This window comes from Pipra filicauda, unplaced genomic scaffold (genome assembly GCF_003945595.2).
Source record: "Pipra filicauda isolate LSUMZ 115617 unplaced genomic scaffold, ASM394559v2 scaffold210_size2929891_pilon, whole genome shotgun sequence".
Classification (NCBI taxonomy): domain Eukaryota; kingdom Metazoa; phylum Chordata; class Aves; order Passeriformes; family Pipridae; genus Pipra; species Pipra filicauda.
This window is the reverse complement of record NW_024104322.1, coordinates 2255086-2268369: the sequence shown is the minus strand read 5'-3', so window position 1 is coordinate 2268369 and position 13284 is coordinate 2255086. Positions and strand designations below refer to the sequence as shown.

The 13284-nt window shown below is 39.8% G+C and overlaps 1 protein-coding gene across 3 annotated transcripts in view; it reads right to left on the bottom strand.

The window, feature by feature from the left end:
- The window catches only part of MET (MET proto-oncogene, receptor tyrosine kinase), a 92401-nt gene that overhangs the window by 37123 nt on the left and 41994 nt on the right, over positions 1-13284 (bottom strand). For all 3 annotated transcript variants that reach the window (XM_027731067.2, XM_027731065.2, XM_027731063.2), the window contains exons 4-9: positions 10217-10351; positions 8642-8815; positions 3136-3296; positions 1863-1965; positions 1520-1656; positions 240-413 (exon numbers count right to left, since the gene is read on the bottom strand). In XM_027731067.2, the coding sequence (XP_027586868.2) occupies positions 240-413; positions 1520-1656; positions 1863-1965; positions 3136-3296; positions 8642-8815; positions 10217-10351 (884 nt within the window). The remainder of the gene's footprint in view (positions 1-239; positions 414-1519; positions 1657-1862; positions 1966-3135; positions 3297-8641; positions 8816-10216; positions 10352-13284) is intronic.

Sequence of the window (13284 nt, the reverse complement as noted above, 5' to 3'; positions counted from 1 at the left end):
CCACAGGTAGGTTCAGCAACAGCTAGGAGTGAAATCATATAAGGAAAAGAGCCACCCTTCCCCCTTCTCCTTCACCTCTGAAAGGAAATGATCTGCCCTCTGCAACTGCACCATAATGGAAGCAATTGGCATGGCAGATGAAGATAAAAATGCAATTTCTTTTGATGGATTGCTGCGCAGCATAGCCATTCTTTGTTCATTCGTCACTTTTCTTGTTTCTATGAGAAACTTTTACTCACCTAAGAAAAGATTTGGACGGATGAATTTTTAAAACAACAGGGTCTTCTCTGTATGTGAAATGGCTGCTCGCGTCTCGAATTGCTCCATCGATTTCCATTCTCACACGATATTCCTGGGGAATTTGCTGCCCTGGAGTGTAGCACTCCACAGTGCTCGCCAGTATGCTGGGAGGACTGCAAAGGGATTGCTTGTCAGTATTATAAAGCATGTACTTGGTTTAAAACACTGTCCTTTAGTAAGCCCCAACATCGCCTAGGGATCTGCTTGTAAGAAAATGTCATTGATTTTCCCACTGGATAATCATATGGCAACAAGCACCACTGCCTAGGCTCAAGATTCATCTTAATTTAGTTGACGTGCTACTGGAAGGTGTTTCCCTAGCACTGCTGGCAACCACATCAGCCCCTGCACCCTGCAAAGGCAGCTTTCAGCCTGGAAAACACCACCACACTCCAGGTTTAAGGAGAATGACCTGATCTGCTGTAACCAAGGGATAATGCCTCTTTCAAATCCACAGGACTTATCCTGTGTTAAAAACCTCAAGTAAAGGTGCTAGTGTGGGATGTACCCACTGCAGAGAATCTGTGCTTAGTATTTAACATTTATATACAGCTGTGATTGAAGGCATTTCCACACAGGGCACATCAAAGATTTTTGACTGAGCTCCTACTGGATCCAGTACAGAGACATGAGAAATTCTGGCTTAATCCTCAAAACAGTTTTATATATACCAAAGGCAGTCCCAATGTGATGCTGCCTCTGGCTGTTCACTGACAGCAGTGCAGAAGTAGCTGCTCCTCTGCATGGGATACACATTTCCACACTGGTCAGGTCTCTACCAAACAAAGCAGTAGGAAATGGTAACCTGCACCCACTGGATCTCACTGGCAGCTGCTGCATGAACAATAGCTCTTGATAATACAAGGGAGAAGGCTGAGCGTGTGGGAGTCGGGGTGAAAAAAATTATGGGAAATAGGCAGCTTCTAGTCCATTAGAAGTTGATTTGCTACTTCTCTATGCAACCTTTTAATGAGGTTAATGAAGACATGACAGAATAAACAAGTCTTCTAGGGAACCGTAGTCCCTTCTAGAAATCTTTCAGACATCCTGAACTCAGGATATAATCCAGAACTGAATGCTTATTGCAGTATAAATTCCCCGATAAGTGACACAAGGAGAGGAAAGCTAATGCATTTTTGCATTTGCTTTTTTTAGCTCCAAGACATTTTAATCAAGTCATTTCAATATTAAAGGCATAACTTTTTAATAAATACATTACCTTTTCAAAGTGCATGGTTGCTCACCAACAAAAATCCTTATGGATTTTCCACTCCTTAGGTATTTTCCAGCTACAGTTAGCAATGTTCCTCCAGATTTGGGGCCATAAGTGGGGGATATACTTGTTATTACAGGATTCTAAGGGATGGTAAAAATAAGAACAGTGGATTATAAAATTATTTCAAAATATGAAGAAGAATCTTAAAACATTTATTAGCATTTCCATGAAGTAATAATAAAGCCAACAGGAATACAGAATATACTGGATTGGACTCATGAGAAGTTCCTTCCAGTTAATACTGAAGCTAATTTTGACTATAAAGGTTTAATATCATAGTGCTTACCACATACGAAAATGTATTGAACAGTGTTTTGCCATGTCCAACAGAAACACTACTGGATATATTAAAACCTGGACTTTTTGCAGCAGGAACTGTGCATTCAAGCCTTTAGAAAACAAGGGGAAAAAAGGGATTACATTTAGTTTCTGCTTGATTTTTTTGTATTAAAATAGAACCACTTCAAACTCATAATAATGAAGAACACATACTAAACAGATCATCAGTGTATGAGCATCAAGGACATTTCAGAAGTAACAGCTAAAAGAACTCTGCTCCTCCTCTTTAATAATAAATACACACACTGTAGTCTTTATACTTGGCCAGAAAATAATAATAATAGTATATCAAATATATTTCAGAAAAAAGAAGCATGCTAGAGAAAAAAAAAGACCTCCCATTCAACAGCTGAGGGTCTTTTTGTTTTTACTTTTCCTTTAGCATCAAATTTTGGCAGATAACAGGATTAGAAAAAATGCATTATATACACACATTTGTTGTATAAATTTAAATATTACCAAAAAATTAAACTTGAAGTTTTGTGGCAGCATATGTCAATGTATTATATTACATTCACACAGTCTCATATGTGACATAATCTCCTTAAATCATTTTGTTTCCATTAAGACTGTTGAGAACAGCAGTTAGGAGAGTGCTCAATACTTCTTGAGTACTTGCTGGAGTATACTTGCTGCTATATATGTGAACAGAGAAGCTGTGCCATGATTTGCACATTGCTTTGGTGGTAGATAGTCATATGCTTTGAACCGAGAGAGGATATTCACTGAACTTCCAGTTTCTTCCAGATAACAATTGTAATAACCTCTGTCTTAAGTCATTATCCCACCATCTCAAATACTTATTTCTGAGGAAGAGGAGGAGAGGTGCAGCTGGGGGTCATAAGCCTCTGGATGACGAAATATCTGCATCTTCTCACATTTCTCTCCAGCAGCTTCACAGACCAAGACGACAGAGGTGACATAACTGAGTCCAGCAGGATCCTGGCCAAATGAACCTGCCCGCTTTTCAGAACTTTGAACAGCTTCATTCTTGCCAGCTCCCACAGATGTTGAAGACCATTTCGCAGACAAAACAGAAAAAGCTGCTGCAGGGGCTACTGGCATAAACTTGATTTATTGTTCTCCATTTTGAGCACTTTTTTCTTGGGGAGCTTATCAAACCAAGGGATTTTTTTCAACTTGAAATTTCAGAATCTGAGATGATACATATTTGTAAAAAAATTCCATATAAAAAGACATTCACATTTTAGGTTTCTTACTTGTTTTTGTTGCTAGATTTTGCTTCCAGAGCACAAACTTTTCCTCCAATATGGACTACTGTATTTTTTAATTCAAATCTATTATTTTTGCTGAATCCAAAGTCCCATCCACACAGTGTCAGCTTTGTCCCACCTTCTATGGGGGCACTGCTTGGGAGAATCTGTCAAAAAAATATTGTGTTAGTTGAATCAGGTTTTCTTGAACTTCAAATGGAGCTAAAGAATGTGCAAAGAATTAATTTTAGAAAAGCATTTCTTTTGGTAGACTATGTCCTAGCATTCATCTTAATTGTTCTTCACCTTTCATTTGTCACATTATGAGCTTTCTCTGGCAGTAGCAATAAATAACGAAACCTATACCAGAAAGCTTTGAAAGTTAGTGTTTAGGGGCACTGAACAAGCTGTGCATTGTAACAGTCTTTTAAATCCTGCTGTTCTTGTCTTTCACATCTTATTTCTGGCATGTTAAACATACAATATACTTATTTTGTTAGAAGCTGAATGCTGAACACAAAAGAGCCCCAAAATGACCATTTTTTGTCAGCTTGATGAAAGTTGGGTTCAGAGTGAAGTAGCTTCAAAGACACCATAATCTGGTATCGCGTTGACTGTGATAAAGTTAACGTGACTTCTGCTATTCTTTCCTTAAATCTTTTACATTTGGTCACCTCTAATTCTGAGTTAAAAATAAATTACCCCTCAGAAACACAGAGACAATCTACAAAGGAAATGCCTTTTTTTTATATATATATTTTAAATTGTCCTGTAAAATATAACAATGGTGGGAAAAACGTAGGAACACTATAGAAGTCTTACAAAACTCAGTAAAAGTACTGGTCAGTACTGCCAGTAAAAAAAAAACAACAAACCCAACCAACAAAACCCCCCAACATTGGTTCAGGGATTATGAGGACTTTTAACAATACTGCATAATTTTGCAAACATACCAGTACTGCTGAACGCAACAAAGAATGAAAGACTGAATTTATACTTGTGATCATAGTGCCTAAATGTCTTAATGCTTTAGTGATAATAATTTGGCCCCTAAAATGCAATACAGCTGTGCCTTTCAAAGGACCTGACTTAATTTTCAAGCTGAAAGTGTTTGATTGATACTTGGCTATTATTTCATCTGGAAATCCAGTAAGATAGCACATTTCTGTTCAACTCTCTTGTAGCTATACTTCAAGACTCTCACAAATGAAGTATTGTATATAGAAAGGCAGCTGAAGAATACTTCAAAAGAATTATACCATATACTATATATGGGGAAATTTACTGCCCCCATTAGAAACCAGACAAAGAGTCTGATCTAAAATTCACTGAAGCCAGAAGGAATCTTTTCTGTTTTAAAGAGCTTTGAATCAGCTCTCAACAAGCAAAGAAGAGGGAACCTATGCAGGAACAGTACTTTTGCACAAATCCTGTAAAAAAGGAGTGATACCCCCACAGCCCCTTGACACACAAAACTGCAGCTAAGAGTGTGGAGCAGTACTGTACCCCATGGAGTCTGTGCTATTCCCAAGTTTAACTTTCTCTTATTTCTTTGGGTTTTTTCCTTCAAAATCGAGATTTGACTTCTGATCCTAGTTTTCCACTCTGCTTAATATCTCAGCACACTTACCTATTTTTGGAGTAATAAAACCCCAGTAGAAAGTGACATTGCTCTGTGGGATACAGGATGTCTCTGTGTTTTGTACAATAATGCACTGATGTGGCATTTGAAGAGTTTGAAATGTAATCCATAAGTTAGCAAAATAAGGGTGTTAAAATCAGGCTGCACAAAGCCATACAGAATAAAAACTGAAGGTACCGAACTGGTTTTTAGTGATCTTATCTGCCAAAAGAAACTTGTAATAGCAGCCCATGTACCTTAATTGAGGGAGAGTATCTACTACATTCTGCCAACAAATTTAGGAGGCAAGACCTCTAAGCAGAGAGCAAAAAATAAACCAAATCTTAATCTTCTGGTTTTAAGTTCTGCAGAACTTCTCCTAGACTGTTTTTATTCAAGTCTGTATTTTTGTTCCATTTGTTCTGTATGATGAAACATCTGAAAGTCAAATGTGGTTTTTCAGACTTGTTCTTGTGAGAGCTGACAGGAATGAGTAGTCAGCCTCCTGGCATTGAACTCAGGTATACGTAGGTATCTTCTCTGTGCTTACATTGTCCAGGTAGTAACACAAAGTAAGCAAACCCAAATCAGATATAAATGCTATGAAATTCAGGATTCAAAAGTTCTCTATAGTACGAAAACCCCACTGATAACATGGAGCAAGCCCTGCTGCAAGGCCTTCCATTCTGCTGTTTTCTGGACTTTGGGTTAAGGGAGGAAGTCAACTTTTGTGTTTTCCTTTTGCTTATGTTGACAGTCATTATGCCAATATCCACTCATATACTTTATAAATTTTTGGAAGAAAGTATATATTTATTAGTTTCAATAGCCCATTCATTTCAATTAAGAGACAAGAACATGTACAGACCATATGTGAAATTTCCAGCAAAAACTCCAACCTCAACAGGCAGCAGAAGGCCTGATGTCCTTGATACATCTGATACAAAAGCCAGCTAAAATGACTCACTTTAAAAACAACAACAAACCATGTCAGATTTCTAACCACAACAAAGAATCAGAAGGGATACCAATTTATTTCTTCTTTTACACCCTTCACCTTTCAGCGTGACCTGAACACCACACACAGATGCTTGCAATTTGTTCCAGCACCAAGTGGTCTCTGAGGAGACTCCCTCGAGTCCTCTGGCTTCCCTCTAGCACTGCTCATCCAGGCTGACAAAACACGCCCCGTGGTTGGCAGAGGCAGTGGATGGGAGTAGAGTGGGAGCTGGGCTGTGGAGGGGACATGTTCCAGTGCCTGCCCTACTACACTGTCGGTAGCAGGGGGGATGCCCGGGCAGAGCTGGCTGCTCCCCACCACCCACAGCTCCAAGGGAAAGTGCTTAAAGCAGGGCAAAGAAACAAAGGATCTGCAGGACTCCATGGGAAGACTTTGCCAACCCTCCTGAGAAGAAAATATCTTTTTCATTGCCCACCACTGTGTGTAATAACCTGGGAAAACTTTGTTGACAACTTCATTAGCTAACATCCACTGGACCAGACCCTCATAGAGCAATCTGTTCCCTTCAGGTTAAAATGATCATATGACATATCTCAAACAATCTGTCCCTCTGGAAGCTGCAAAATATTAGGCAGAGGTTCAGACTGAGTTTCAGATACTATGCAGAGCAGGTCATCCTCTGTTTGTTAGGAACAAAACAAGCTTGTTTCTTACATTTTATGCATATGGGTTTAAAGACAGATCAGAAGATGATGAATAATCTGTTTTATATTTTTTTCAGTAATCATGTTAAATGTCATGGTCCAGTAGAGCATGAAATCTGTCTTAACAGCTAGCAATCCAAAGGGACTTAAGTACCCAGCTGCATTTTTTTCCTTGCAAGCCTTTTAGAAGCAACTTCTACCAACATGGGCACGCTGTAATTTGAGATTCACTTTGAGATCCATTGGTGCCACAGATCCATATTCATCACAGGGGTAGACTGGGTTTGTGCTGAGCAGGAAGGGTTGAGCCACATGGGGAAGGGGAGCAAACACCTAGCCAGCCTCACATCTGCTCCCTCTGCCCCCTGTCCAAAGCATGCTCCCCTGGATGAGACCTCCCAGTGACTTCATAGGGACTGCAGAGGTGGCCTTGGGGATGCACCTCTTGGTCTTGGAGCACCTCTTGGAGCCTTGTGCATGGGCTCCAGGCTCTTGATTCTTAAAACTGCTGAGTGCATACACTCAAAATTAAAATTAAAGAGGGCTATATGAGCTCAGCACCTCTGAAAATCAGAAACTAAGCAGTTCAGAGCCTGAGAAATCCTTTTGAGTCATGGAAATATACTGCCACTGCTGGAAAGTTTTGTGAATAAAAAAACATTAACGGATGCTACTTGTGTTTGAACTCTAGGAAAGATGAAATAAGCTGTGCAAGACAGGTGAGTACCTTAGGCCTGCAGAAGCACAGAAAAATGTATCAGGGTAACTCTCAGGGCATACCTTTGAATTGATGATTCATAGTCTCATACAAACTAAGGCCAGAAAGCATTATTTCATCATCTAATATAACCTTTTTGAAATAAATGGCTTCTTATATAAAAGGAAACTACTCACATTATGTGTTAGCAATTTTTGTACATCTCCTTTGCCCAAAGGTAAATGGCAATAGAAGGCAAGGCAAACACAAACACCCCCCATCCTTTCCATCCATTTTGGGTTTCCTGTAACTCTCCATTGTTTGTTCACTGAATTTTGCCTGTGTCAATCCTAAATTTAGTATCTGAAAGGTGAACATGATAAAAAAACCAACATGTGTTTCTAGATTTCTTTCTGGATTAACAGCAGTTTTGCCTGTCCGTTCTTTAAAAAGTTGCTGTACATAAAATCATCTGCCTGGTTGAAAGAAATACATTATTAATTTAAAACCCACTTTTGTCTTCCTTTCTCTCTAGGAGTTTAGCACATCAAATTTTCATCCCTGTTTATAAGCTGTATTCCCATAAAGGAAACTGTACTTTTAACTACACGATGTAGTTTAAATGCACTAACACAAGTAAATGGGTATAAATGCTACCAGGAAGTTTTATGGTTGTCCTTCCCTCAGATTTCTAGTCCATCAAGCGCCTTACAAACCTCTGCCTTCACAGTTATGTCACACTTCACCTGAGAAGATCTGGTTACACGTACAGCATGAATCCTGCATTAACCACAATAAATTAAAACTGGACCACACCAATACAGCTCTCTGCTCATCTCAAGCTTGCACAAACCTTGATGGTCTCTGGCCAGCTGGTAGTAGCCTCTGGCTGTCCCCTGTCCTGGGGCACAGAGTGTGCAGCTACACGCTCGTCCCCCATTGGTGGCAAGTGGACCCATGGAACAAGGAGCCAGGGAAGGACATTATGAAAAAAGCATCTCCTCCAGGAGCTTGCGTAGGGGAGAAAGGGAATTTTTCTCATAGAGAAACACCGCACTTTCCTTCCGTGCTGGAGCCAGCACAGGGACAGATGAAGAGTGAGAGTCACAGACCTCCTGCACGGGGCTGGGCTGTGGCAGCTGTGGGTAGGAAATGCTTTTCTCCATTTTCCCCTTTGAGAGGAGTCTGAGAGGAGGGTTACTCCTTTCTGTGGCTGACCTTTCCCATAAGACCCCTGCCAGGCTAGCTCAGATCCATGTTGTTTCCCCACCAGAAGCGCTTTGTAGGGCCAAGGCTCTCCCATGGCTGGTCAGGATACTCAGACAGACCTATCCACCATGAGCACCTTAGCCCACAGCACTCATGGAGAGCATGTGCATCCAGCCAGAGGATTTATGGACACCGAGGCTGAGGGGAAGTTGAAGAGAGCAGACACTTAACTTATCACAATTACATAAACAGAAAATGTCCACAGAGCACAGACCGTGTTCTTCCCTCAAGAGAGAAATGGAAGAAATCCACCATTTTACCTCATAAACCCTAGGCAAGCAGGTGTCCTGGGTCCAGGTGCTGTTGGGGCACTCAGGAGACCTGAGGCACTGCTGGTTGCACCAGCCGCACTGCATGAAGGCAGGTGCCAGCAGGCACTGGCTGCAGGACCTGAAGTGATGGCAGCCCGGCCCCTTCAGTGGGATCTTTGTTATCTGCCGATGGAGAGACATAATGCACAGATCATTTTAATACATACACTAAGTGGCAAGGAGAGTCTCTATTTATGCATAGCGCAGTGGTGCTACTCAGATTTCAGATGTGCAAGCCTCAGTTCGACTTCTCTTTAGCTCAGTAATTATAGGATCTTATAAGTAATTTAACTGACATGATTTTAAATTCGCTTGGGAGAAACCCTAAAGGCATCTTAATGTTATATACAGTTACTACCAGCATCTGGTGTTTACAGCAAGATAGAATTTTTTGCTGATGGAGAAAGAAAACAGCAGTGTGCTCCTCCCAGTTCTGCACTAGTTCTTGGAAAAAGCAGTGTATCTCAGTATGCCTTAGTTCATACATTCGTAAAAATAGGCAGGATGGCTATTTCAACTTTGACGAGGCTGTTTTAATGCCTGTGGCATACTTATGGCATGTGACTGCCCATGTACTTGTTTTTTAACACCTAGCATCAAAAAACTTACACTGTACCTAAAATATAAGTTAAAATGTATATTACCCAAAATAGCAGGATAATTATGATAATAGTCACTTCAAATACCTAAGAATTATTTTTGGACAAAATATTGAAATTAGTATATAATTACATTACTGTATAAGTACCTCATACTTCTTTATATTTCCGTACGTTCCTTAAACTTATTTTGGACATTTTCTGAAGATTGCTCTTATAAATATCTCACATATTTCTAGTAAATGATTAATAACTATCTTTACTAATGGCTGATCTATTTCTGTAAATTTTTATAGAACTCAAGGAGTCAAATTATCGCTTACGATTATGGTTTAGGATTATCTGTAATATTATCTGCTGATGTCTTAAACCTATTCAATGCACATCTACTTATGACAATAGCATATTTATGATAGCTCTTCATCTTTTATTAACTCTTTGTAGACCATATGCTAAAATAATTTTCAAACATTACTGTGAACACTGACTCCTAGTTTTAAGCACACCTATGTAACTTTTGCACACAAAACCCTCCTTAAAAAGCTATGACACAAATCAACAAAAGCCAGGAAACTGTGACTGCCATTCTTTTCTTAAGCCATTGTATGTTTTGTCTTTGCAAGCACTTGAATTAGGGACAGGGTTTCAGCCTTAAATTTGCATTTCCTGGCTTTTGTTGGTTTATATCACAGCTCTTACGTTATTTAAACATTTCTCAATATTAGCCTGTTGGTTTGTTCAGTAGAGGGGAAAAAATATCTTGGAGGAAACTTGCCCCCCTCCCCACAGTGTTCCCAAGGGAATAGCAAGGCTGTGAGGATGCAGCACATAAGGCAGTGGTGTGAACAGCTGCTCTTACTGAATGTTGCTGCTGTGAAGGCAGGTTTATGCAGTGCACAGAAGGATTAGAGTATGAACCACTCACCTTTTCCCCAGTCACTACCAGGGTATAGCCATCATCTGCTAATGAATTCTTGACAACAACTTGGGGAGAGACAGGGTGGGAGTCTAGCTGAAAGCTGACATGTGGAGCTGTGGGTTCTGAACGGGAAACCACTATCTAAGAAAGAGAGAAATTTTGAAAATCAGCAGGCAGTGTGTGACACAAATGCATGCTGCTCAGCAGTCTCACGTTCTCTGCTTGCATTAATTACTTTGCATTACATTGCATAATATTTTGCATAATGTTCCATCATGATCTGATTAAAGCGCTATAAAATCTACTTTATTTAATACAGCAAAATCATGGCTGTTGGAGGATCCTCCAAATACACTACATTTATTAAAATGTGAAGGAGTCATTGCATGTTTCCTAGTCCTTTAATTTCAGTCACCATAAAAAATGAAGATGGGTAATTTAATCAGTCCTGTACATTTAAGAATGAAGAATTTTATCTACAACATCTATTTAAAAGAATCTTAAAACTCCAGGTCTTCAGAAGTCCGATATATTTCCATTTATTCTCATTTTGGTTCTTCAGCTTGAAAAGCAAACTTTAACCTGTGTCAACCGTCTTGCTGCATGTGGGGCCATTAGAATGCAAAGCAATGGCAGGCGCAGATTGTCGCTGTGGGCAGAGCCACAAGTACACAGAGCTTGATTCCCAGAGCTGGCGACATGGCTATTGCTCAGACAAGCTCCTTGCAAGATGTGACTGGGCACCTTGGCTCCTGCCAGGTGTCCAGGACAGAGCATTCAAAGCACTTCTTAAATGACAGGGAATGCTGAAGGGTCATTTAGGAGATGCTCCAAAACAGGAGCCTAACTTAGTTGTTCTGAAGACCCTTTGCAAAAGCCTTTCCTCTCTCTCCCTCTCTCTAGATTCTAGGAGATCTTAGGGAGATTAGTCACGCCAGTATGAAATTTCCCCACTGGTCATCTCTCTGCATCTTGAATTACCTAAATACTTCTGAGAATCCGGATCTATTTCTGCAAACACACGCCTAACTTTACTACTGTAACTTTGTTGACTTTAACGGGATGAGTCATGGCTGTTAAGCAGAGGCATAAAGCATCTGCAGATCAGTGTAGATATTTGATAGTGAGATTTTATAAGCTTGGGCCTGCAATCCAGAAGGATGTGCACCCAAATGTGATAGCATCAGGCAACAAAGGCAGAGGATTGTTTACATGAGGGAAGATCATGTTCATGTTTCAAAAGCTCATCACGTGTAGTTTACTTAAGGAATTTAGATAATGAACATTTGCTGAGAAGTTAGGATTCAATGGGGTTCATTATTTAAAAAGATTGAAGCCATTTTGGAAATAACTTGTATGTCAAATGTTTAATTTTTCACTATAATGAATCTTTTCTTCTGACTCCAAAGGCAGGATCAGAACAGCCAGGACATTGACTTACACGATTTCACTGGCTTTTCGCACTGCCAAGGTCTTTCACCAAGATGGCTGACTCCAAAACTAGACTTAGAGATGCTGTAATTATAGCTGATTTTTTTGGTAATTCAAGACTCAAATAAAATATATGAGCAGTTAATTCATGGCAATAAGTGCTCCACATCCCAGAGGTATTTATAGTTTGGGGTTACAAGAGGCTTTTTTTCCTTTAAACTGGCTTTGTTACAGACTTTCCTATAGATTCGTTTCACAGCACAGAAAGTGCAGCTTTTAGAAATCAATAAGGTATGATCATTTTTGGTGACACAGAAGTATGGTCTCTGACTCAGTGTAACAGGGTATGAGCTCTGTTTTCTATTCAGGACAATGAAAAATAGAATTGACTGAAAAGCTGCATGAAAAAGCTTGATTAATGTTGGCATTATGGGGAGAGGTAGCACCACAGCTGCAAATACCTTTTTAGTTGATCATTAGCCATGTCTCATCTCAAATACCCACTGCTATAAAATGCTAAGAATTCTTTTCCATCATTAATCCAGGCTTCCTCTTATTGCCAAGCATTCTTTCTGATTGAGCCACAGTGTTAACCCTTTAAACACATCTGCATTCCAGCCTCACAGCAATACATGAAAATTTGGATTCCATCTGTAGAATCTTAGAAAAATTACTTGGTACTGACCGACTCTTATTTTACTGAGGCTGACACTCAAATCACCTGCTCAAATCCCAAGCCAGTAGACTTTGACCTCATGACATACAGGGAGCTCAAATTACATTTCCTATCTCATTTGGGACCACAGAATAAAAGTTTGGATTTTGCTTATAACTAATCTTCCAGCCTACAGTACTGCCTTAACAGAGAGTAGATGCAAAAATGCTCTTTTTTATGTATATAAATGTGGGGGTTTTGTACACATCAGCCCAATCCTTGAAATTCTATCTTACTCTTATCCAACATAATCCTGAAAAAAAAAGGCAATTTGAAGACAGCTTTTACAGTAGAAACAAGAGGCTACTTAGGACTCCAGTGTCACTCTCATAAACCTCTGATTGTTATGGCTTGGGACTGGGCTGGTATGTGTGCAGTGTAACTTTAATGTGCCATGGACGCACCACCATACAGGGCTACTTCTGCCATGGAATGGCAAATGGTTCAGTACTACAGAAGGACTTCTCTCTTTGCAAAAACTGTGAAGTCCTGGGGTTTTTTGGGGTGTCTTTTTTTTTTTTCGGGGGGGGGGGGCAGTGGTGGTATTGTATTGTGGGTTTTTTTTAAATTTTTATAATTTATAAACCAAGCATTTCTTCAGAGCATAAGAGAAAAAAAAGCATATCTATGTGCCTGCACTCCAGCAGTTAGGAGAAAGGGAAGGTCTTACACAGATAAGTAATTAACTAAAGGAGAATAAACAGACATTAGCAGTAAACAGTCAGTGCTTGCAATAGTGAGAAGTCACCAGAAGTGTTCTACAAGGTGTCTGTGCTGGGATCCATACTGTTCAATACACTCATTTATGAGTTAGACAAGTGATTGAACAGTCCAAGTTTTCTGATGATCTGAAGGTATTCAAGTTGATAAGGATGAAGACAGACTATTAAGGATGGCAGAAGGACTTTACAAGACAGCGTGTCAAGAC